The sequence below is a fragment of the Cryptomeria japonica genome, chromosome 9 (genome assembly GCF_030272615.1).
Source record: "Cryptomeria japonica chromosome 9, Sugi_1.0, whole genome shotgun sequence".
Taxonomy (NCBI): Eukaryota; Viridiplantae; Streptophyta; class Pinopsida; order Cupressales; family Cupressaceae; genus Cryptomeria; species Cryptomeria japonica.
In genome coordinates, this window is record NC_081413.1 from 596,327,891 (window position 1) to 596,354,764 (window position 26,874).

At 34.2% G+C, this 26,874-nt stretch overlaps 1 protein-coding gene across 1 annotated transcript; it reads left to right on the forward strand.

The window, feature by feature from the left end:
* The first annotated feature begins 24,364 nt into the window (after nt 1–24,364).
* Nucleotides 24,365–25,786, forward strand: LOC131858542 (uncharacterized). The gene has a single exon (XM_059211816.1). It carries the CDS (start codon nt 24,365–24,367, stop codon nt 25,784–25,786), a length of 1,422 nt encoding a protein of 473 aa, XP_059067799.1.
* Nucleotides 25,787–26,874: the final 1,088 nt, after the last annotated feature.

The following is a 26,874-nucleotide window of genomic DNA, read 5'->3' on the forward strand; positions in this document are numbered from 1 at the left end:
GCTACAATTATGAAATTGTTCCCATCAGAAGGAGGATTAATTTTACCAACTAAATCAAGGCCCCATGTAGAAAAAGGACATGGTGTTGTGATTGGTTGCAAATCATGGGTTGGAACATGAATTAGGTCGCTATGTTACTAACAAGGTAAGCATTTCTCTACAAACTCACAACAATCATGTTCCATTGTGGTCCAATAATATCCCACTCTCAAAAGCTATTTGGCAAGGACATATTCGCTCGTATGAGCACAACAAGTGCTTACATGCACTTTTTTCATCACTAGATTAGCTTCATTTTCTTTGAGATATCTAGAGAGGATGTCAGGATAGCCCTGATGATATAGATTATCTTCTATAATTATTAATTGGGCACATCAATGAATGATATTGTGATGATTATTTTGGGATGTGTTAGGTGGAAGTGTGTTACATTTTAGGTAGGTATAAATCTCATGATACCAAGTTGATTGGGGGTCAACAATATTTCATACCATATATGAGTGTGATACCTCAAAAGCTGGCTGAAGAAGTTGTTCAACCAAAAACTTGTGTTTTAGACTATCTAACTCCATGGCAATTAATGAGCTAATAGTGACCATTGCATTAACAAATTTATTTTGAACTCTAGGGATTTTCTCAAAGATAATGTTCTAAAATCTCTTCTTGAGGTCATCAACCATTCTCTTGTATGGCAATAACTTATCATCCTTGGTTTGGTATTCATCATTTACCTATTTAACAACTAATTGTGAATCCCAATACACAAGGATATCTACAATGTTCCATTGCATAGCCTATTTAAGTCCCGTAATGAGACCTTCATACTCAATAATATTATTTGTACATGGAAAGGATAATTTGAAAGATTTAAGAATAAAATCCCTTTGTGGTGTGACGAATAAGAAACCTGCCCCTAACCCATTATGTGTATGTGATCCATCAAAATAAAGTTTCCATGGGGTTTGTGTTGCAAATGTACAAACATTCTCATCTGGAAATTCTACAATTAAAGGATGAGTATCTATTAAGGTTGTTTCTGTTAATTGATCTGCAATTGCCTATTCTTTAATAGCTTTTCTATGTACATATTGGATATCAAACTCACTGAGCAGCATGAACCATTTAGCCATATGACCAGTCGAAGTTATTTTGGATAACAAGTATTTTAGAGGATCAATTTTATAAATGAGCTTAACTATATGACTGAGCATGTAATTTCAAAGCTTTTGTGAACATAAAATAATAACTAAACATGCTTTTTCCATGGGTGATTAATCAAGATCATATCCCATCAGGGTTCTACTAATGTAATGAATGGGACGCTCTTTCCCCTGATCATCATGTTGGGCAAGGAGTGCCCCCACTGCCATTGGAGTAACTAGAATATATAGAAGGTTTGGCCTTCTTGGAATGGGTGACATCAATACTAGAGAATGAGCTAGATATTCCTTTATTCTATCAAATGCATGTTGACACTAAGCATCCCACTTGAATTTTGTACCTTTCTTAAGAAGATACATGAATGACTAACATCTATCTACCAATTGAGAAATGAAACATCTAAAAGATTGTAGCTTTCCTTGAAGGCTACGCAAATTCTTTAGTGTTTTGGGAGGAGGCATTTCAAGAATTTTCTTGACTTTCTTAGGTTCAACTTCAATGTCACACCTAGAGACTATAAAACTAAGGAGTTTACCTTATGTAACTCCAAATACACACTTTTTAGGATTAAGGCGCAACTTATACATAACCAAACGTTCAAAATTTCTTCAAGAATAGTTGGATTTTTAGTACCGGTTTTCATTCCCCGGATATATCATCTACATAATCCTCCAATATTTTGTGCATGATATTATGGAATATTATTGTCATATCCTGTTGGTATGTGGCACCTGCATTCTTGAGGCCAAAAGGCATGACTTGATAACAAAAATTTCTCCAAGGAGTAGTAAAGATTGTTTTATGTTGATCATTCTCTACAATTTTTATTTGGTTATAACCTGAAAAACCATCCATAAGGAAAATAATTTCATGTCCTTCTGTCATTGTTAGAAAATGGAAAATCATCTTTGGGACATGCTTTATTAAGGTATCTAAAATCTATACAAACCTGGATAGCTCCATTAGGTTTAGAAATGGGCACCATGTTAGAAATCCATTCTGAATAGTCAATTGGTCAAATAAATTTGACCTCTAACAACTTTTCCAATTCTTCTTGACCAACAATGCAATACGAGGATGCATCTTTTGCAAGTTTTTCTTAACCGATTTAACATTTGGATCAACAGTTAAGTGATGTACAACAAGTTCAAGATCAAGCCTAGGCATATCTGCATAAGACCATGCAAAGTTAATAGGTCATTTATGAAGGATCTCAAGGAAAACTTGAAACTCTTCATCAGACAAAGATGTTGCCACATAGGTAATGCAAGGATTTTCTATAGTTCCCAAATTAACTTATCTTGTTTCATCAATGAGAATTGGAGATTTATCAAGAACATGTATGTCTATGAGAGGTAGAGGAGAATCATCATCTTCTAGTGCCTCGGAGAGGTTTTCACCAGAAGATACACCCTTTGTTTTTACTTTTTTCGAATCTATAGGTGCCTCGGAAAAGTTTTCACTTGTAGATAATTGATTTTTCATTTTTGCAATTAAGGATCCCCTCTTCTCCAAAATAGCCTTGAAAATCCAACTGGTACATTGTATTGAGGACTGGATGATAATATGGTGCACACTCAGTCACTCCCAAAAATTGCAAGAGAATACCATCACTATGGAATGTATCAAGGTGTGCAACAGTTTGTCCCCAATCAAAGAGTTCGGGATGGCAAAGGGAAAGGCTAATTAAAAGAATAGATGTGTCAAAAAGGATGTACATACCAAAGGATGAGGAGCTATCTATATCATCATATGCTTGTTTAACATCCTCCTCAAGCATGTCTTCGATATCAACCAAAATATTTTCATGGTTTCCAAAAGTGCTTGTAGAAGTTGAGGCTTCATGAGAAGAATGTTCACAACCAAACCCTTGATGATGAACAATTGGAAGTGGATCAATAGGTCTTCTGATTCCATGTTATTCTTGTCCTAATCCTCCACCTTGATAATCCCATTTCTCGGTAGCCAATTTGTGTGCTACTAGATATTTTTCTTTGAAATGATCAAGGAGAGTATCTTTGTCTTTAGTAACATATTTGAAAAGCCACTGATTAATATCTCTCTATAACTTCATGATTAAGCTCACCATGAGATTGAAATGTGCTTGAACCACACATTCTGACCACAAGTTCTTTTTTTTTCTACTTTTTGGTAGGTTTCCCATGGGAAACAAAATCTAAAGACAATGCACCCATTGCAAGGGTTTCTTGTCAAGCATATTCACCACAGTCGGCGTCCTTGATCTTGAGATGGGAAAAAGATAATGAAATAGAGGCTTTTCCTTTAGGAGCAATGAGTATGGACTCAGGATCAACATATGAATATGATGAAATAGTTTGACGAATTCCAACATTAATACTTAGCTAATGATAGGAATATGGGGAAGATGCTTCAAAAGCATGACTATTGGCATTTGGCATAACTGATGCAGATTAGGTGATGCAGTTGAAGACTGATGACTGCACCAGTAAAGGATAGAAGTCTATTTGTGATGAAGAGATTGATATTTTGTGATTAGATGACTTGATCAGTTATTTGTGTTGTCATTGATGGCAACTAATGTCAAATGATGATTCCTAATGTTCCTGATGTTTTGGTTTGTCATATAAGTGATTTGATATACCAGAAGACAGGGTTTACCGGCAAAGAACTGAAGTTTGTGAATTAGGACTTTAACCAGTAAAGCGGAGATTTTTTGATTGAATCAGACGATCAGCAATGTTTGGTCATTTGCAGTTTGGATTGTGAACTTGTATCATAGAAAGGAGTATCTGACCAAAACTGGAACTTGTGATGATTACCGGAAGGCATGTTTCAAATTTTTGAAGAAGTTTTGCTAAGGTTTAAGTAGGGTTTAAGACCGGTGAAGATATCATCAAACTAGTAATGATTTTTGTTGTGACAGTGATAGACAATGAGTCTACATGAAGTTGGTAACATGACACAACCCGCGTGAAAATATTTGATTGTTGTTTTGGTGCGATTCAAGGAACAATTTCTTGGGAACCAATGAAACGCTTTATAGAGTGTTTTGAGGTTTTGACTTTGGTACAGATTGGATTTTCGTGATAGGTTATGATCAACCAACGGTTGATATTGCATTGTAATTTGTTGTAATGATCTATATATTGATTTGAGATGATCTCTTATGATTTGAATTGTAAATTCATGATGTAATTAGGGTTTAGTGGCTGGCCTAGTTGAGATGGCTATTTAGGATGACATAGTTGATGTTTATGATGTTTATGTGTTGAGCCGTCCAAGTGAAGTTTGATATTTTCCTGAGAGTTGCAAAGTTTTGATCATAACTGGATGTGATCAAGCAAGCAGAGAAGTGCAAGTAACAGATCATTTTCTTATTGTTGTTCCCTAACAGTTGTAGCAGGTTAAATCCCTTAATTGGGAAGGTCCTAAAAGGCCTCAAACATTTAAGTCTCCTAACAGGGCAGCTCTCAAAAGAGTGTTAAATCCTCTCATGAGGTTGATCCTAATAGATCACCAAGCTCATAATAGGGCTTCTAGGCAAATCCCTTAACCGGGTGACTACTAACAAGGTGTGCTCCTAACATGGCATATTGTAAGCTCCTAACAGGGTGTACTTCAAAAGTGTACAAATATTTGTGGGTGCCAACTCCCACCATGGTTTTTCCCTATTTGGTTTTCCATGTCAAAACTTATGGTGTTCATGTGTGGAATTATTTTCATGTGATGTTCTTGTTTATGTTTCATTTCATGCATTATTTCTGAGACACCGGTTATGATGTTTATCATAAATTTATCAGAGGTTACCGGTATTGATAAGAATTGGTAGAGAAAGTATTTGATCTGATTGATGAGGTTAATGAGTTGGTAAATGATCAAATCTATATGATTGCTTAAGTGGTGAAAGTATTGATAGGTGTGGTAAATGATTTGATTAATGTATTAAGCAAATCTGATAAAGAGGTTGTTAGATCTGATTAAAGAAGTTGAGATATTTGTTAAATGGTTTCAGATTTGATATAAGTTTGATTTTGGGTTTAAAGTTTCAATTTTCTTAATACTCATTCACCCTCCCTCTCATTATTAACCAGATCTTCATAGAATTAATAATTGGTATAAGAGCTTTGGTCCTTTGTGTGCAGAAATCCTAACCGCTTGAGGAAAAGATTATGAGGAAGTCAAGATGATGAAGAAAGAGGGTCCTAAGTTCAACAAGGATAACTACAAGATTTGGAAAGATGGAATGAAGATCTATATCAAAGGTCTTTGTGCACAATATTGGAAGCAAGTTGAAACAACATATGTTGCTCCTACTACTACTCCCTTGACAATAGATGAACTCAAAGAGTAGCAAGATAACATGCAAGCCCTAGAAGCTATTGTAAGTACTTTATCTGATTCTGACTAATTGATATTCAAGGATTGGAAACTATAGGTGAGGTTTAGGTAAAGTCAAAGACAATCTATGGAGGAGATGAGCATGTTCAAAGAGTCAAAGAGGAAAGATTGAGAGGAAAGTTCGATGATATGAGAATGCTTGAAGTAGAAAATATTGCACAGTATGGTCAGAGAATCAAAGAAGTTGTTGGCGGCATAAAAAGTGTTGGAGGTAAAATAAAAGATGATGCTATATTAAGTAAAATTCTTATTCTTCAACCTTGGTATGCTATAAGAGTATCTTCAATCCAAGAACTTGGATCTATTTCAAAGGATAAGGTAACTGTTGATTCATTGATTGGTAAGCTTACAACTTTTGAGTTAAATAGTTTTGACAATAGTGTGACAAAATCTACTAAATCTTCCTTTAAATATTTTGTTACCAGTTCATCTGCTAGAAAAGGAAAAGATATATGTCAAAATCATGAGTGCAAGACAAGTCATGGAAGTAACCAGGGAAATGAAGACAATGAAGATCAAGTGATGGAACTTGAGGCACTGGTAAGTATAAATTAAAGCTACCTTTGAAGTGTTTCTCTTGTAGTAAAATTGGTCATATTGCTACTAACTGCCCTAACACCGATAAGAAAGAGAAGTTTAGAAGATTAAAAGGAAAGGGAAAGAAACATTGTTATGTTGCAGTAGATGAAGGTGTGATCGGTGAGGAGTCTCAAGATGAAGTTGACAATGAAGAAATTGTGTTTGTAGCCATGAAGGAGGAACTGTCAGATGAAAAGGTACTAGCATCTCATATGGAGAATAGTGATGAATGGATTATAGACAATGGCTACTCTAACCACATGACAAGAGATAAAAGTAAGTTCATAACCCTTAATGAATTTGATGGAGGTGTTGTTAGATTTGGAAATAACTCACCTTGCATGGTGAAAGGTAAAGGTTCAATCTCTCTAAATGGGAAGAGTGATACTGATGATGTGTTTTGGACTAATGGTCTTAAGCATAATATTTTAAGTGTTGGTCAGCTCAATGATAAAGGTTATTTGATTGAGTTTAAAAGTGGAGTCCGCTGAATTCTTAGAGGTAATGGTGAACTGATTTCTATCGGGAAGCAAACTAGAGGTAACTTATTCCATTTGAATAGTAATATTAATAAATGTTTGGTTGCAAGAATGGAAGATAGTCGGTTGTGGCATAAAAGATGTTTTCATGTTAATTTTGATAATTTGGTTAAGATAAGCAAGTCAAGTATTGTAAGAGGATTACCCCAACTTATCAAACCGGATAGTGTGATATGCAAATATTATCAAATTGGTAAGATGACCTCTATTTCTTTCAAGAGAAAGAATTGTATTTCTAAGAATATCTTAGATTTGGTACATATTGATCTATGTGGCCCTATGAGAACAAAGAGTTATTACGGTAATAGGTATTTCATGATTTTCACATATGACTATTCTAAAATGATGTGGGTGACATTTTTGAGAGAAAAGTCAAAAGCATTTAGTAAATTTAAATTATTTAAAGCTCTGGTTGAGAAGGAAACTGGTAAGAACTTGAAGTGTTTAAGATCAGACCGAGGAGGTGAATTCACATCTGATGAATTTGTTAAGTATTGTGATGAATGGGGTATCAAGAGACAAATGTATGCTCCGAGGACACCACAACAAAATGGTATAGCAGAAAAGATGAACATAATAATAGTTGAAGCTGCAAGAACCATGTTATTATAGGGTGATGTATCCAAAATGTTTTGGAGAGAAGTGGTCAATATTGTTGTATACACTTAAAATCGGGTACTGGTAAAGAGAGGTAACAATAAGACACCCTATGAGCTATGGTATGGAAAAACACCTCATGTAAGTTATTTTTAAATTTTTGAAAGTCATTGTTTTATTAAGAGAGATAACTACACTGAGAAATTTGATGCAAAATCTAATCAGGGAATTTTTCTTGGTTACTCTTCTAAGAGTAAGGTATATAAATGTTAAAATAAGAGAACTAAGAAAATTGTTGAAAGTGCTAATGTAAAAGTTGATGATCTATTTGATAAGTCTGAAGGTACAAGCAGAACAAAACCTAAAAAGGATGATAATGAAGAAAAGTTTGTGATCATTGAACCGGAGGCAAAGAATAATGAAGAACCAAGAAATGTAAATTAGATGCTCAACCGGTAAGCGATGACAGTGAGGAAGAAGATGAACAACCTGATGCTGAAGATGCAGAACTAACACGGGCAATACCTAGATATGTCAGACTAAACCATTCACAAGAGAAGATAATTGGTGATAAGAATGTAGGTTTGCAAACTAGGAGAAAGATCCAAGAGAACTCATGTTTGATTTCTACAATTGAACCTAGATAGTTAAGGAAGCACTAAAGGATGACGATTGGGTTAATGCAATGGATGAAGAATTAGAACAAATTGAGAAGAATTAGACATGGTCACTTGTTCCTAGACCGGAGGATAAGAATGTAATTGGAACAAAATGGGTCTTTAGGAATGAATTGGATGAAGAAGGAAGAATTGTAAGAAACAAGGCAAGGTTAGTCTGCAAAGGGTATGCTAAAGAAGAAGGTGAGGATTATGGTGAAACATTTGCACCTGTTGCTACATTAGAAGGTGTAAGGATATTGTTGGCATTTGTTGCATTTAAGGGATTCAAAGTTTACCAAATGGATGTCAAGTCAGCCTTTCTAAATGGAATTCTAGAAGAAAAAGTATACATTGAACAATTGGATGGATTTCCCTTGACTGATGATAAAGACATGGTGTGTAAATTACATAAAGAACTATATGGTCGAAAGCAAGCGTCGAGAGAATGGTATGAGAGATTACATGCACATTTGATCAAAATTGGATTCCAACATACCAGTGAGGACAACAAAATTTATTTGAAGACTAATGGAGACAAGATGCTGATATCAAAAGTGTTTGTAGATGACATAATTTTTGGTAGAAATGATTATGTGTATGGATTTTGTTGATATAATAAAAAAAAGGAATTTGAAATGTCTCTAATCGATGAAATAAAGTTCTTTATTGGCTTACAGGTCTAGCAACTGGATGGTAGTATTTTTATTTGTCAGAACAAGTATATCAAAGAGGTGTTGAAGAAATTCAACATGGAAGACTGCAAACCGGTAGGAACACCAATGGTGACAGACTGTAAGTTATCAAAGGAAGATGATTCCCCTATTATTAGTGAAAACGATTACAGATCTATGATTGGCAAGATACACTATGTTGTTCATAGTAAACCAGCCATTGCTCATGTTGTTGGATAGTTGCTAGATTCAAAAAGAGCCTAAGGAGAGTCACATGGTGGCTGTGAAGAGAATTTTCTGGTATCTCAAAGGCATAGTATACTATGGTTTATGGTATACCTATAAAGGAGACTTTACTTTGGATGTCTTTACTGATGTTGATTCGGCAGGTAATGTGGATGATCGGAAAAGCACAACCGATGGAGATTTTCTAATCGGTGGAAGATTAGTGGCATGGACAAGCAAGAAAAAAACTTGTGTTTCTTAATCTACAGCTAAAGAAGAGTATGTAGCTGCATCCATAAATTGCATGTAGGAAATATAGATGATGCATGTGCTAGAAGGATTCAAGGTAGATATGTCTGAACTGGTGACTATCTATTGTGATAATACAAGTGCAATAAATATTTCTAAGAAACTTGTACTTCATTCTAGAACCAAGCATATTGAATTGAAGTATCATTTACTAAGGGAAAGAGTTCAAGAAAAAGAGGTGAAGATGGAATATGTGAAGAGCAAAGATCGGATAGCTAATATCTTACTAAGCCCTTACCGAAGGCTACCTTTGAGTTTCTTAGAGGTAAACTAGGGGTTAGACCCCTACACCGGAAGAACTAGAATGATGGAGATCCATCGATCCTGTGGATTTCATGTATATCTTTCACTAAGGATTGATGAAGGTGCAGGATACTCCGTTGGGGGAGAAAGTCTAATGTGAAGTTCTGATTTAATGCTCTGTTATAATTTTTCTGATTTGATTAGTAGAGATGGTGGAAGAGGCAACAACAGAATTGAAGACAAGTGATGCATTTATACCTTTGGAATTGTTGTCAAAGAGGGAGAAGAATAGAAATTAGATATCAAAGATATGGGAGAAGAAAAGATATGAGAGAAGTTGAAGATCAGAAGATTAGATTGAGAGAAGCATTGGTTAAGGGGGAGATGACAAAAGAAGGAGAACGATAGATGATGTGATACAAGAAAGCAAGTTGCAGATGATGATGTTACTCTGATTGGTGTTGCCATCAATGCTAAAGGGGGATATTGTTGGCATTTGGCATAACTCTTGCAGATTAGGTGATGCAGTTGAAGACTGATGACTGCATCAGTAAAGGATAGAAGTCTATTTGTGATGAAGAGATTGAGAATTTGTGATTAGATGACTTGATCAATTATTTGTGTTGTCATTGATGGAAAATAATGTCAAATGATGATTCCTGATGTTTTATTTTGTCATCTAAGTGATTTTGTTTACCGGAAGACAAGGTTTATCGACAGAGAATTGAAGTCTATGAAATAGGACTTTAACCTGTAAAGCAGAGATGTTTTGATTGAATTAGATGATCGATGATGTTCAGTGATTTGCGGTTTGGATTGTGAACTTGTATCATGGAAAGGAGTATCTGACTAGAACTGAAACTTATGATGATTACCAGAAGGTGTGTTTCAAATTTTTGATGAAGTTTTGCTAAGGTTTTAGTAGGATTTAAGACCGGTGAAGATACCATCAAATCGGTAATGATTTTTGTTATGACGTTGATCGACGACGAGTGTACATGAAGTTGGTAACATGACACAAACCGCATGAAAACATTTGATTGCTTTTTTGGTGCGATTCAAGGAAGGAATTCTCGGGAATCAGTGAAATGCTTAGTAGAGTTTTTTGAGGTTTTGAATTTGGTACAAATCAAATTTTCATGATGGGTTATGATCAACCAATGGTTGATATTGCATTGTAATTTTTTATAATGATTTGTATATCGATCTGAGATGATCTCTTATGATTTGAATTGTAAATTCATGATGTAGTTAGGGTTTAGTGGCTGACCTAGTTGAGATGGCTATTTAGGATGACACAATTGATGTTTATGATGTCGGTGGTCTTAGAGAATGTGTTGAGTCATCCAAGTGAAGTGTGAGATCTGCCTTAGAGTTGTAGAGTGTTGAGCATAATTGGATCTGATCAAGGAAGTAGAGAATTGCAAGTAATAGATCATTTTCTTACTATTGTTCCCTAACAGTTGCAACAGATTAAATCCCTTAACCGGGTAGGTCCTAACAAGCCTCAAATATTTAAGTCCCCTAACAGGGAAGCTCTCAAAAGAGTGTTAAATCCTCTCATGAGGTTGATCCTAATAGATCATCAAGCTCATAACAAGGCTTCTAGGCAAATCCCTTAACCAGGTGACTCCTAACAGGGTATGTTCCTAACAGGGCATATTGTAAACTCCTAACAGGGCGTACTTCAAAAGAGTATAAATATTTGTGGGTGCCAACTCCCACCATGGTTTTTCCCTATTTGGATTTCCATGTCAAAACTTATGGTGTTCATGTGTGGAATGTTTTTCATGTGATGTTCTTGTTTATGTTTTATTTCATGCATTATTTCTAAGACATCGGTTATGATGTTTATCTGAAGTTTATCAAAGGTTTTCAGTATTGATAAGAATTGGTAGAGAAAGTATTTCATCTAATTGATGAGGTTAATGAGTTGGTAAATGATCAAATATATATGATTACTTAAGTGGTGAATTTATTGATAGGTGTGGTAAATGATTTGATTAATGTATTAAGAAAATATGATAAAGAGGTTTTTAGATCTGATTAAAGAAGTTGAGATATTTATTAAATGGTTTCAAATCTGATATAAGTTTGATTTTGGGTTTAAAGTTTCAATTGGTCTTAATACGGATTCACCCCCCTCAGTATTAGTCGGATCCTCATAGGATTAACAATGACAATATTCAAATGGTTGTGTTTCACCATGAATAGTAATTTCATAGCCTTGGTAGGGAAATTTAAACATTGGTGCTAGGTGGATGACAGAGCCTGCATAGCATGAATCCATAGGTGATCAATAAGGATTTTGAATGGAAGATCAAGATCAACATGGAAAAGAGTATCCTATGTTATTGGACCCACTTGAATTGGAAGATTAATCATTTCCTCTCAGCTTCTCTCTACATCATCATATGCTTTAATAGTAATGCACTAATTATGAAAATACATGATAGTGTACCCCATTTGCATAAGAAATTTCAATCTACAAAGATTCAAGGTAGAACTATTATCAATCAAGACTCGCTTTACTTTGTAATGCTTGATAATGGCTTCAATATTCAATATTAAGCGGATTGATAGGATTGGGATAAGGAACCATGGCATCAGATTGGGTAAAACTGAGATGGTATGTGGAAGATAAATGCACCACTAAAGCTTGGAATTGTGTTGGATCTATGTTGTTGGGCACATGATTTTCTTGCAATGCACAGTTAAGAATATCCTAATGGGTGGGTGAAGCTTTCAATAAATCTAAACTGGATTTCTATGCAGGGTCTTCCCTAAATGCTCAAGGATATTATATTATGTTGACACATGCACTTGAGGTTGGGTAGGAGGTGGATCTCCAAGAACAATCATGTGAGCTCTTCTAGTAGATGTAGCACACTAGGTATCAACTCCCTTGACACTAATCATATTGACATGCTTTTCTCCCTAAGAGATACAACCTATTGTAGGTTCATAATTAAATGTAGCCTTGCTGTAATTGATGTTATTGGTGGTATGACTCTAACCAGCATTGGACGTGCTTGCTTCTCCTTGATGCTTAGGAAGAGCATATTTATACATGCCTAAATTCACATTGGGTGACTTTCCTGTGGTAGGGTCAACATCAATTTTTCCTTCATCAATAAGAACTTGCACTAGGTGCTTGAGTTTCATGCACTTGTTCATTGCATGACCTTTAACATGGTGATAAGCATAGTATTCATCTTCCTTATACCAATCAAGCTTGGGTTTGGACTCATAAAATGGTATTGTTTGTGGATACACAACCATATTATGGTGCTCTATACATTCAAAAATCACATCCAAGGGTTCCCCCATGAGTGTAAACAGATGTCACGAAATATTATAAGTTGATTATCGAGGAGGAGCTTGAGAAATAGTGATGGCATTGGTATGATTAGTTTGTACATTTGATATCAGTTTTTGAGGATTGAGATAAGCCTGAGGTGGTGAATTGACATGTATTGTTGATGACAAATTGGTGTATAGTGGTTGATTAGAGTATGCTTGTGTAGGTGATGGTTTAGCAGCCACAACCATTTGAACTGTTTTAGAATCAATAACACCATCTCCTACAACGTTCTTTTTTTTGTTCCAATATCTTTGCCTATCACCACTTGGCTTATCAAAAGATTATTTATAAAGATTGATGACTCCCTCATCAATCAAGGCTTGTTCTATTGATGGCCCCTTAGTCATGATATCTTTGAAATTAGCTACACAGTTTAAGCGAATGTGATATGCAAGCTTGGGGTGTAGATTACTGATAAATATTGGAACCAATTGAGTGTCAGGTATTGTACAAGGGAGATAACCATCGAGGGATATACATCATTGGATATCTAGTCCAAAAGACTCTCTCCTCCTTTCTATTTAGTTTAACAAAGATCAAGCATGGAAATGTCTTTTTCCACATTAAAATGATAATGAGCTACAAATCATTCTAATAAGTCTACAAATGTAGTGATTACACCAAATGGTATCTTGGAGAACCGTTCCAGAGATGAACCACTAAGACTCTTAGGAAAGAGTCATAGGAGATAATCAACAAAATATGCAACCTCTTGGCAAGCCATGTAAAAAAAATCATGTAATGACATGAATCACCTTTCCCCTAGTATTTAGTAAATTTTGGCATTTAAAAATGTTTGGGGAATAGCATTGATGTTGTCGATTTATCAAACGGATATGGACAAAGCTCATCAAATTTGAAAACTTTCTTAGAACTACTATCTTGTAGAGCTTTGACGATTGCCTTCATTTCTTCACATTCAGTATTAACTGGGAAAGGTTCGAGAGATGGTGTTTTCAGTTGATAAAGTGGTGTTTGATATGCCATTTGAGATGGGCGCATATAGTTTTGTTGTTCTAAATATTGATAAACTGACACTTTGATAAAATGGAACATTTTGTTGAATAAAAGGAGTTTGTTGTTGCTGATATTGAGGTGGTTGTGAATAGGTAGACATGTTCTATTGTGAAGGAATGTATTGCCATTGATATTGCACATTTTGAGGGTGTTGCATTTGAGGAACACTACCTTGTTGATAACTACTTCCAACATAACTTGGATGAGATATATTGGGTTGTGCCATATTGTATGATGGAAGACTTTGAGGAGTGTCACTTAGAAATTGTTATATATTTGGAAGAGTATATGACGAGGATGGTGGCTACAAGTAACTGAATTATGGTTGTGAGACAATAGGTGGCACAATCACTTGACATTGATGTTGAGACGCACTAATAATCTCTGGTATAGACAGTACAGATGGGGGCATGGATGATGTTGATGCTACATAGCTCATGCTTCCAGTCAAGGCTTGTGTACCAACTGGTGGAGGATAACTTGGCATTCTTGTGATCCAAGGTGGTGTTTGTGTGGAACATAGATTCAATGGTCTCATGACTAGATTAATGAAAGGAGACGTATGCACTACTCTAGAAGTCATGGGCATTTACACAACCATGGGAATTGAAGTAGTAAGATACATAGATGGTACACTGGTGGGTGCATTATAAATAGTTCCTCCTAAGATTGAAGATAAATTAGGTCCTGATAGAGCATCATAAAAAGGTTGATAATGTCTTGCCATCAAATCCAAAGGTGGTAATTGTATTGATGCGAATGGGATATTTTGTTGTGGTAGTGTTATCTACGCTTGAAATGAAAGAGGTACTGACAAAGGTTGTTGTAAAGGTATATGTTGTTGAGGTGGTTCTTGAAGACTATCAGTTACAGGGGTGTTAGGTGACACAATGGTCATACCTTGTGCAACCATATTAGCAAAGATTATGTTTTTGCATAAATCAATGATTTCATCAACCATTTGTGCACTATTTGGGCTTGGCTGAGATTGATCAAGAGGATTGGCTGAAATGTCAAACTCATCTGGTTGATTTACCATAGTTTCTTCAGTGACGATTGGATTAAGTGAATCAAAACAAACAGGGACACTTTATGGTAAAGTATGATTAGTACCAAAATCAAGATTTAGTTGTAGACCTGATGTCCCTGCTCTTGACTAAGAGAATTGTTGTTCCATTGCTTGTCTATACCAGGATCGAGTGGTGATAGGCATGAACTAAACTTGATATCAAAGATTTGGATTAACTGGTTGATCGATAAAAGGATGGACAAGATAATGTTTTGATACTCCACCACACACACTTCTCGAGCATGCCAAGCTTCTAATTTCTAAGGATTTAAAAATCCTGAAAAATTTACTATCTAAAGTTGAAGGGTACATGAGGGGTTTCTTCGATATGTGCATATCACAACACCTTAGTCAACAAGTAGAAGGTTTTGGCCAATCTAAAACCAAAGATCTTTAGAACAAGATTCTCTTGCGAGCAGCCATGTGTGTTCTCTCCTTGAGGAGGCTTCCTTTTTTGTAAAATACGGGTACTGGGGAAGTCGACGTAGGTAGGAAATTAGCACCCGTTGTGAAGACTTTCGTCCCACATATTTCATATAGTGGTTGAGAAGTAGCTTGGATTTATCCCATTACTGCTTGGGTTGTTCTCTCTCACCAACCTTATTGGCTTCTCGGGAGATAGGTCCTCTACCTAAAAAGTAAAAGCGAGTGTTGTTAACACTTTTCTCTTGCACCCAGGACAACGAAAGCAATGGGAGAGGATAGTGTGTGATAATGATCAGACCACTCTACATGCACAAGTGTGTCAGACACGAAAGACAAAGGTTTATTCTTTTATGAAATTGAAATGTTTTCTAACTACAAGCATACACAAAATTCATTTTAACTGAAAGCATTTTTGGTAATTGTACCCCTCTTTAGCAATCCTGCAACACACGAGTTATAGTTTTAAGCACTTGCGGTCTTCTTATCCTCAAACCTACACCAAATATTAGCTAAAACCAGAAAAACAAAATCAGATTAGCAGATTAGAAATAAAATGAGAAAAATACAATTCTGGAAAATGAAAAAAAAATTAAACACAGAGCAATCTCATCTTTTCTTCTATCAATCCTTTTATTCTAACTATCGATCCCACTATTTTTCTATTAAATAACTATTTTGATAGAAAGCATTAAAACATAGAAAAACCTAGAAAAGCAAGCACGTTGTTTCCTAAGTCAATCCTGCTATTTTACCTTACAATCCCTCTATTCATGATAAACAAAAATTTGACCGAACCTAGAAATAAAACGCAAAGTATATATCCAAAAAAATATACTTGCACAGGATGGCAGGAATGCATTCTCATTGTTTCTCCAAGCAATCCCGGTATTTCTGCAATTAATAATCTTGTTGTTTTTGAAAATTAGACCTCCGTCGAGGTGAAAATCCACTAACATTAACACGTTTTTGCCTACAAGTACTAAAAATTTATCAAAAAGAACAAAAAAACATGAGATTGGACCCGTGAAGTGAGGTCCCATCGAGCACGCCAGAAATGTATGCAAAAAAATTTGTGTGTAAACTATTGAAAAGATAAACTAAGCAAATGAGAGACACATGTCTCAACCACACTTAAGACTAGGATGTTTAAGGAGAAAGAAAACTTAGATAAACAGCATAAAACAAAGTAAAGCACAAACTCCAATTTCTTCCTTCAATTTGATTGTCTCATGATTTGATATGTGCTTGCTATATAGTAGATACTTGATTGTACTCCATGGTAGTGAATGCAAGATAAGAAGTAAGCAAGATGTGATACAAAATTCTATGCTAAATGGATGTGTTTATGCAAAAGGATGAGTGAGCATTTTTGCATTATGAGGTTATGATTCAAATGAAAGTGGATGATTTGTGAAGGAAAATGAGGGATTTAAATGGGCTAGAAGAAGTGATGGAGAGGGATGAGGATGAGACACGCGTCCCTGAGAAGGGAAAGTTTCATGAAGGAGAATGGCATGTGTCCTTAAGAAGGACATGTGTCATTGGAAAGAATGGCATGTGTCCCTGAGGACACATGCCCATTTGAGAGTAAGCCACACAAATTGGAAGGTTCTATTCCAAAAGAGATTGAAAAATTATGATAGTCTCTTGTTTGAGGAAATTTGGGATGTCTTCCCAAATTTTAGGGAATTTTCCTCAAATTTAACAACATTTTCCCCAAATTTTAGGAAATTTGGGATATTTAGGGAATTTGAGATATTTTGGGAATGTGCACATATATGATGAGGGATAAGAAATAGGGTTGACTAAACCCTTGGTTAGCTAGGTGGGTTAGGCTTAAGAGAAGGATTAGGTTAGGGTTAACGTTAGGAGACATGTGGGAAAATTGAATTAATTAATTCTATGGGGGAATTAAGAGGAAAATTCAAGGTGAAATAAATAATCAAATTACAAAACTTGATATATTTAATAGAAGAAAGGTTCAAGTTCAATTAATTAATTGATTTTAATTATCAATTAATTAATTGATTTTAATTATCAATTAATTAATTAAAAATGGATTATAGCATAATTAATAAAGTTAATTATCTAGAAGGAAATATTACCAATTAATTAAATAATGCATAATTATTTAATTAAATGCCCTCGGGATAACTAAATTTAATTAATTAAATTAATCAAATTTAGGTGTCTACACCAAGCAAAGGAAGTTCTGGGTAGAGCATTAGCACCCACAATAGGGTTGCCATCAACATCACCAAGTTGAGGATGAATATTGTAAATATAGCTGGAAGTTGTGAATTTGTATGAGTTCTCCATTAGGTGAATTTTTTTGAATGCAGAGACAACTTAAATTCTATTCAATGAATTAAAAATATATATATCATTGATTTTGAATATTTTTTGTGCATGCATTCGTGATCGTGTAATAGTCGAGATGTCATCTTAAATATTATTTTATAAGACTACACCAATTACATAGTATATTATGTAAATTTTTCCATTTAATAAATTGTTTCCTAATATTTTTTAAGGACTATATTTTATATTTCAATAGTTTCTAAACACCTCTTCACCTTCTCTTCTCCCCAATCTTCACTCTCTTTTATTAAATTTCCTTGTATTCTAGAGTTAGCTTAGGTGTGGGTTAGATTTAGACACAGATATTATTCAATATATATGTCTAGGTTTAGTCAAATTGATTTTAAGGAATAGTACTCATGTATGGATGAATTTGTAAAAGGAAATAAACTATAACTTAAGTGTAATTAAGTTATTTAAAAAACTAATTATAAAATGAAAAGTAGACCCTTGTGCATTGACTCGTAGTTCCTCCAAAATAATCTCTATAAGTGATAGAAAAAATGCACATGAAAAGTTGTAATGCTTAATAGTATAAGTTAGGCTTACAAGATGTTATTCATGAAGAAATATTTTTTATTTCATTAGGATTCATTCTAGATGGTATGGATCACTCTTGAAATCTTAATATTGTACCTAAATTCCTACATTCCTAGGTGGAACTAAAATATTATTTCATATAACACTTTGGAGGGAAGGCTTGTTAGAAGGAATAATTTCTTTACGCGTCAATTGGCCACTTGGTGATTCTATTTCATGTTTTAACATGAGATTATAAAATATTATACATAGGCTTAATTTACATTTTTTTTTGCTATGTCATTTTAAATTGGCATTTTAATGCTCTTAACACTTGGACTATAATTTTGGTAAGAATACCACTAAGGGAGTAAGCCCAAAACATCCCCTAAACTCGTTGTCAATGAATTACATCATAAATGAACCCATAAATAAGGAGATGAACATGTCATACACTCCTCAAATGAACCCAAAATTAAAAGACCATAGCTCAAGATCTATATCGCAACAAATAAACCATGCTAAAAAATTCTTAACTTGACCTTTCAAAACCAATCTTCATAGCTCAAGACTCAATCCTATGAAAAAAATGGTATAAAATAATATACATCTAAAAATAAGATGGGAATAAATTTTCAAATCATTTACCATTGAGTAGACCAAAAGTTGGCAATGAGAATGCTTCTTTAGAATAACCAAGTTGTCATGACTCACTTCAAGAACAATTTCCCCTATACTCCATCATGAACTCACACCCATATCAAAATGAAGGCTCGTTATACTTTCCTACGAAAACATCATCAAAGGGAAATCTTCTCAAAATATAATCTCCAAAATGTTAGAGATCTCCAAGCCTTACCCAAATCTCTACATACCATGAGCATGCTCAAATTTCATCTTAAGAGGATTTTGAGGGATATTTACATCATTGGTGGCAAGGTAGAGAATATCTAGAGGAAGATGTGATGGTGGGTACATTGAGATGGAGGATGTGCAACAAGATTGGCACTGGATACCACATTTGTATTCAACATATCCAATACCTAAGAGAATAATGGAATGTTATGAATATTTGAGATTAGATTTAGTTGCATTAGAGGAGTTAAGAACATTCATGTATATCCAAAGGAGGAACTAGAGATGCTATTGAAGAAATCGAAAATAGGGGTGGAGGCCTAACCAAGTTATAAGGTGTGTGCATGAGAGGATGACATCTATTATCAATTGTAAGGACTGTGTACAATTGAATCAAGGAGATCAAGAATAATTATTTGACTTTTGGAGATGGATTTGCCTCTATAATAGGAGGAGGAACATAGGTAAAGGTTAAGATACTTGATATGTACATATTCTAGCCTACATCGTGAGTGCCTTTCTTCTTTATATCATAAAAATGTTTGGAGGAACGAAAGGTAATATTGAAGAGCGAGGCATAGATGGTGCATAAGAGAATTCTTTCTGAACATACTACTTTCCCTTTTGTATCAATGAGGTAGGTATGGGAATAGTAGGAGCCACTAAAGGATGAAAACCATTAGAAGATAAAGACAACGCATATGCTTTTCCACTTTTTAGCATAGCAAAAATAGGAGAAATAGAAAACATCATTAAAGACTATGAGATATTTGGAGGAATACGAGGTCTACTCAATGGAGCATTTTCATCCTTATCCACCAAATAGGTATAGGGATATAAACATGTTGTTGTACTAAGTGATTGTAGTAGAATCAACCACAAAAGATGAAGAAGAGTGACCTAAAAGAGAGGGCATTGAACAACTTGTTGTTAATTTAGAATGCAATTTGAATAATAATTTGTTGGAATTTTAAGAAGTCTTATAGGCATGGGCTAAAAACAATCAAAATAAATTCCCCCCTGACACATAAGTAGTTTGCATATAATATCTTGGATAGTATGCACTATACCATCATGAGGAGATTTTAGGCATAATTTGTGTACCACAAAGGTGACTACATTCATGGAAATTAGCCATGAAATGCCCAACTTCACCTTGAAAATATCAACTCTATGGATAACAACAAATATGGTTTATATCAACTTGGGTTCAACCTGGAGCATTAAAGTAAAGGAGCCATAATAGGTAGATAAAGACTGTCATGTGTATGAATGGTCACCAGAGTGCTATAGTATCGATCATTTATGAAATACATTGATAAAGAGTTTTATTGTATTATAATATTGGCCCTACTTTAAAGGATAAAAAAGAGCACCATTAATGGTCATCTAATTGTAATGAGCAGGTATGTAAAGAGATAAATGCTTTGCATTAGGCGAAATCATTGGAAGAGAAAGATATGATAGAAATAGTGATGCCATGTGCCTAAGGCAATCAGGTGCAGACATCAACCATTTTTACCATGTTATTTATTATTTTTTTAGTAGATGTAGAGGGTAAAGGCTTAGCTAAAATAAAGTTAGTAGAATGTGATGGCAATTGATTTATGTAAATTTGTAATTATTGATTTGAGTTCACCACTATTTTTTTAGCACTTTATTATTTTGTCCAATATTAATAGTCCCTACATCGATGTGGTTGTGTGCCAGATCGAAAATATGCATACACCATTAAGTATCATGTCTAAGAAAATGATAATATTGATAAAAGGCTTTCATATACTACCAAGCAATGAAGGTTGATATGTTAGAAGTGGTCCAATTGTAGATGTGTCTATAGATGTGTCTACAATTGGATATGCACCTCATTCATCCGTGTACATAAAAAAAAAGTAATTTAAAAATAAAAATCAATTTATTTAAAAAAAAAATTATAACAGATAAACACCAAGTATTTGTAAACCATTTTAAGTTTTATTTTTATTCCTATAATGAGATAAATAAATGAATAAGAAATATCTTTTTTATTTTAATTTTTACTTTTTATGATAGATAAACATTAAATATTTGTAAACCATTTTTTTTAAATTTCTATAATGAGATTAATAAACAAGTGTCACGTAATGACAAGTTATAGTATTGTAATAAAAAAAATTTGGGTAATTCTTAATTGCTATAATTTTGAATTATTGTTATTTTTAAATTTATATTATTTATATTATATTTTTATAATATTAACTATAAATCTCACTTCAATAAAATAATATTAATAAGTATAATATAATATAAACATTATAATGAACATATACATCAACCACAAAAGAAGAACCCCATCCCAAATACATATTTATACATATTTTTTGAATACGAGATATTAATACCTCCATTTATATCTCTTTTTGCTCTTTGCCACTCCATACATTCTCCTTATCATACCTTATCACTCCACTCCTTATCACTCCGAACACTCTTCTTATCTCTCCAGAAATGAAACTCCTTGTTACTCCAATGTCATGCATCCCTTATCTCTCCACTTTGCATGTTCCCCTTATCTCTCCATCATACTTGGTCCACCAAACATCCACGGAAAGCAACCACCACTTTGTGCGTTCCCCTTATCTCTCCATCATACTTGGTCCACCGAACATCTACAGAAAGTAGCCATCGTAAGCGTTGGGAATCAATTGCAGTCGAACAGGTACCAACGTGGCATCAACACCAAGGGCACCGAAGACTACTGATGAACGAACTGCCATGAATACACGAACCATCAGCCAATCCACACAGCAACACAAACCAGCACACTAGTAGCACAAGACCTTTGTTGGACCAAGCCATCTTACCACAGTCAAACACCATTGAACCTTGGCAAACCTGGGATTCGAACATGTGAAAGCCCTGTCAACATGGCCTGTGACAATGGTCACGATGCGGAGTCAATTCTGAAATATACATTTTTCTTAACAATATAATCTTAATTTAATTATAAAATCTATATAATTATAATTAATTATAATTATAAATAATGTGAAAATAGATATTTCTTAATCATTAAATAAAAATATTTAAATTTATCATTAAATATTATAAAATTACATTGTATAAATTAAAATGATTAAAAAGAAAATTATGATTTTCAAAAAATATTAATTAAAAATAAATTAATTTAAAAAATATATACAAAATTATAATTATAAAAGAAATTTGACTTTATTTTTTAAATAGAAATATTTGTTGTCCAATGCTTGTAATTAAATAGTTGAATTATTTATTTAAATTTTTATTTTTCTTAATTTAAATGGTGTGAACCAAATCCCTATACAATAGTTAATCAATTTTATTACCTATATTTTCAAAAAAAATACATTTATTCAAATTTATATATATTCATAAGAAAAATTATTTTATTTACAAGATTATCAATAAAAATGGAAAAAGTTATTTAAAATATAGAGTTATTTTTTCAATATAAAGAATCTTAAAAAAGCCTATTAAAATTTTCATTCCTATAAATTTGCTCCTATAACACCAAATTTTTTCATCTTTCTAGTTTAAAAATGCAAATCCCAACTTTATACTAGTCAAGTTTATTTTGAAAATAAAAATAATAATCACATTTTATTGGTGCAAAAAACAATAAAAAAATACTTTTTTCCAAAAATATCAATAAAAATGAAAAATGTTATTAGTATTTATTTTTTAAATATAAAGAAAATCTAAAAAACCTATAAAATCTACCAGTCTTATAAAAAATTTCCTATAACACCAAATATTTCCATCCAATCATATTGTAGATAAATAATAAAAAGAAAAGTCATTTTGTCAATTTAAAAAAAGAGCTTTTATATTTTTTTATTATTATTAGATTTTATAGTTTTTAAATACGAATTTTTTTCCAATAAAAAAAATAAAATTATTATTATTAGATTATATAATTTTTAAATACAAAGTGTCTATGTTTCCAAAACAGAAAAATAAAATTCCTTTATATTTTCAAATTTTGTAAGTTATAAATGAAAAAAAAATTGTTTTCGTAGACAAAACATTTTTAAGTTTCTTTATTATTAGTAGCTATGTTATATTCTAAAAGAATAGGAATGTTATGGATAAATATATCCTTCCAAAAAATGTATTTTTTCAAATATTAAATAATAAATTGTCATGATAATCTTGGGTCGAAATCTGATCAAAGAGAGAATGGTGAGGAGTAGGTTTCGAGGGTTTCAAGGGCAGTTTCAGTTTGGAGGATTCTCTAACAAGAATGGTTGGAGAGATCATTCAATCCCTGGTAATAATGGCAATAAAGTAACAACAATAGAAGCAAAAGCGGCAACAGTGGAAATAAACGTTTCAAACAAAGTGGAGGAAGATTTGGATATGTGGACAAAAAAAGCAGTTATTGGCAAATTAATTGGTCTCGGATTCAACAGAAATATAATAAAAGAATGGGTATTCAACAATTGGGATTCCAAAGTAGTTATTAAATTCATGCCTAAAGGTTTTTTCATTGTAATTTTCTCGGATGAAGATGTAAGAAACAAAATCTTATCACAACAGAATTGGTTTACGGAGGAATGTCCGCTTTATTTGCAGCCTTGGCAGCCCAATTTCAACCCATTACCATTGGCGGTTTACAATCACCCTGTATGGATTAGACTGTACAATCTTCCTCTAGAATATTGGAATGACTCATGCCTTGAAAAAATCGAAAGAACATTGGGCACTTTGATTGATATTAATAATGGAATCTCGGAAAGCGACTCATACTTGTACGCGAGGATGAAGATAGCGGTTGTTCAAAAAATCCCCTCTCATCTTTCACTTTTGTCAAGGGATAATGTTTGGATGCAGCAAGTGGAAGTCAAAGAGCATTATCCGATTTGTGGGAGATGCGGCTTAACGAACCATCAAAGCGTAGATTGTAGAGTCTTTGTCAAACCTGCAAGGAATGCCAAGAAGTGGGTAGCGAAGTCGAACAGTCAATTAACAGTTACAAATGCAAATAAAGGGGTTGCCGCTGACAAAAGCTTAAATCTGGGTTCTAAATCTTCTTCTCCTAAGCGTACGTGTTTTGGTGCACGATCGGGAGCCGCAATCAAGGATGAGGTTAGATTGTCCTTGTCCAGTCTAGATCTCAAAGGTTTTTCAGACAATGAAATTAATTGTGGCTTGGACTTAGGAGATGAATTTTATTTGGATGATGAATTGGACAACTTCGATCCAAGAAGCATTAGCCAATCAGCAAACATTTTGTTGGGTAAGGCTAAAGGTGGCAGAGGAAGGAAAAGCAATAGATAGGAGAGGGAAGATAGGTCCAAAGAGAAAGGTATCATTAGTGTGTTGGAATTCATGAGAAAAAACAAGGGAGATGGACTCTCCCTTGGAGAGAAATGAGAATAACTACTTGGAATGTCAGGGGACTCTCTGCCCCTGACAAAAGTCGCTTAGTCAAACGTGCTTTGATTAGACTATTGAGCGAAATTATCATGTTGCAGGAGACCAAGCTAAACATGGATAAAGCATCAAAATCTATTCTTTCGTGTAAAAATTGGGATGGTTTTTTTCAAGAAGCCAATGGTTTTGTGGGTGGATTGGCTATTCTATGGGATCCTGACAAAGTTTCCATTAAATTGATTCAGAAATCTGAGAATTGGATTTTTTGTTGGGTCAAATTTTTAATAGAAGATGTCGAATTCCCATTGTGTAATGTATATGGGCCTACCAAAACAGAAGACAAACTCAAAGTATGGACTGAACTATCAGAGCTAAGCAAAATTTCAGATTGGAAGAAAGTGTTGGTGGCGGAGGATTTCAACGCATTGCTAGATATTGATGAAAAGAAGGGTGGTTTAAGAATGACCAATCGAGTTATGCAAGATTTCAGGGAATTTGTGTCAAACAACAATCTTTTTGACGTGGTTCCGAAAAATGGTTGTTTTACTTGGACCAATAGAAGAGCAAAGTTTGCAAGCATTTCGGACAGGCTTGACAGGACATTTGTTGGTCCGTTTTGGGTGGAATCTTCTTTTAATTTGGAGTCATGTATCCTTCCTTTTTCCCTCTCAGATCACTTTCCGATAGAGATTTGCATCAATGACTCTCAAGTCAAGGTCAAAGGGAATTTCAAGTTTTTAAGCATGTGGTGGAGGGATGTTAATTTTTTCAAAAATTTAGAGGAGTGGTGGCTGGAGAGTAACATCTTTGTCGGTACACCTAGCTTTTGTTTTTCGCAGAGGATGAAGTTTACCAAAGACAAAATTAAACTGTGGAATGTGGCTTCTTTCAAAAACATTTTTTCTGAGAAAATTAGAATAGAGGAGGAGCTTGATTGTCTGAATAGTTTTATCATGGTCAATGGCATGTCGGAAGCTTATTTCTTAAAGGAAAAAAAGCTAAAAATTGATCTTGCTGAAATTTTTCTTCGAGAGGAAATATATTGGCAAGAAAAATCTAGGGAATTGTGGATTAATGTAGGAGATTCGAACAGTAAGTTCTTTCATGCTTCGGTAAAGGCCAAAAGAGGTAAAAACAGAATTGACTCCATTAATAATTCGATAGGGATGCAAAACTCAAAGCCAGAGGAGATTGAGGAAATTGCAGTCGAATATTTCAAACAAATTTTGGGATCAGAGGATGATCAGATTCACGGTGGTTTTTCAAATTTATTGGAGGTTATTTATAAAGAAGTAACTCCAGAGGACAATGAATATTTGATGCGCCCCTTCACAATCAAAGAAATCAAGGAAGCCACGTTTATGCTTCATCCCCACAAGGCTCCAGGGCCAGATGGGATGACCATGAAATTCTTTTAGAAATGTTGGTGCTTCATGGGAGAAGACATCTGGAAGGTAGTTGAATAATTTCGTAAGAAAGGTAAATTTGTCAAAGAAATAAATAACACCATGATTGCTTTAATCCCCAAAAAGCAGATTTGTGAATCCATGGCTGATTACAGACCAATTTCGTTGTGCAACTCTTTGTACAAAATCATATCCAAGTCTATGGTGAATAGATTGAAGTCTATATTGGATAAGTTGATTTCTCCTAAACAACATGGATTCACTCCGGGGAGGGAGATCGCGGACAACATTATAACTGTAGCAGAAACCATTCACTCCATGAGTAGAGATACAAAGCATGGTTTGATTGTGAAGCTTGATGTTAGCAAAGCTTATGACCGGGTATTTTGGTCTTTTCTGGATAAAATGCATTAAAAACTGTGTTTCTTCCATTCACTATTCGATCATTGTTAATGGCTCGGTGTGTGGTTTTTTCCAAGCCTCTAATGGGTTAAGACAAGGAGATCCCCTGTCACCCTTTCTGTTTGTTCTGATGGCAGAGGCTCTTGGTAGAAACATCAAAAAGTTAGTAGCTTTGGGAAGATGGAGAGGTGTTTCTATTCATGCAGACCTAAATCCCATATCTCATTCCCAATTTGCTGATGATACTATTCTTTTTGGGGAAGCATCGAAGAGGGAAGCAAAGACTATCAAATACATCTTGGAGGAATATGAGATAGGCTCAGGAAAAAGCATGAGCAAAGCCAAGTTTGTGGTCTACTTCATCAACACCAACAAGAGAAATCAATTAAAAATTGCAAATATTTTAGTATTTCAAATAGGTGAGTTTCCTATCAAATATCTTGGAGTGCAATTGTCTGCAGGCAGATTCCAAAACAAGATCTGGGAGGAGGTGATCAAAAAATGTCATTCGAAAGTGGCTATGTGGAAAAATAAATGGCTCTCTCAGGCCGGAAGCATCCAAATGATCAAATCACTATTGTCGGCAGTACCTATCTATTATATGTCATGCTTCAGATTATCCTCTAAAGCAGCGAATGATCTTAATGGACTTCTTAAAAAAAATTGTGGGAAGGGTCTAAAGACAAGAAGAAAATCCC

What these genes read in the sequence shown, in the direction of transcription:
- LOC131858542 (XM_059211816.1), top strand. Translation starts at nt 24,365, where the DNA reads ATGAGAATAACTACTTGGAATGTCAGGGGACTCTCTGCCCCTGACAAA.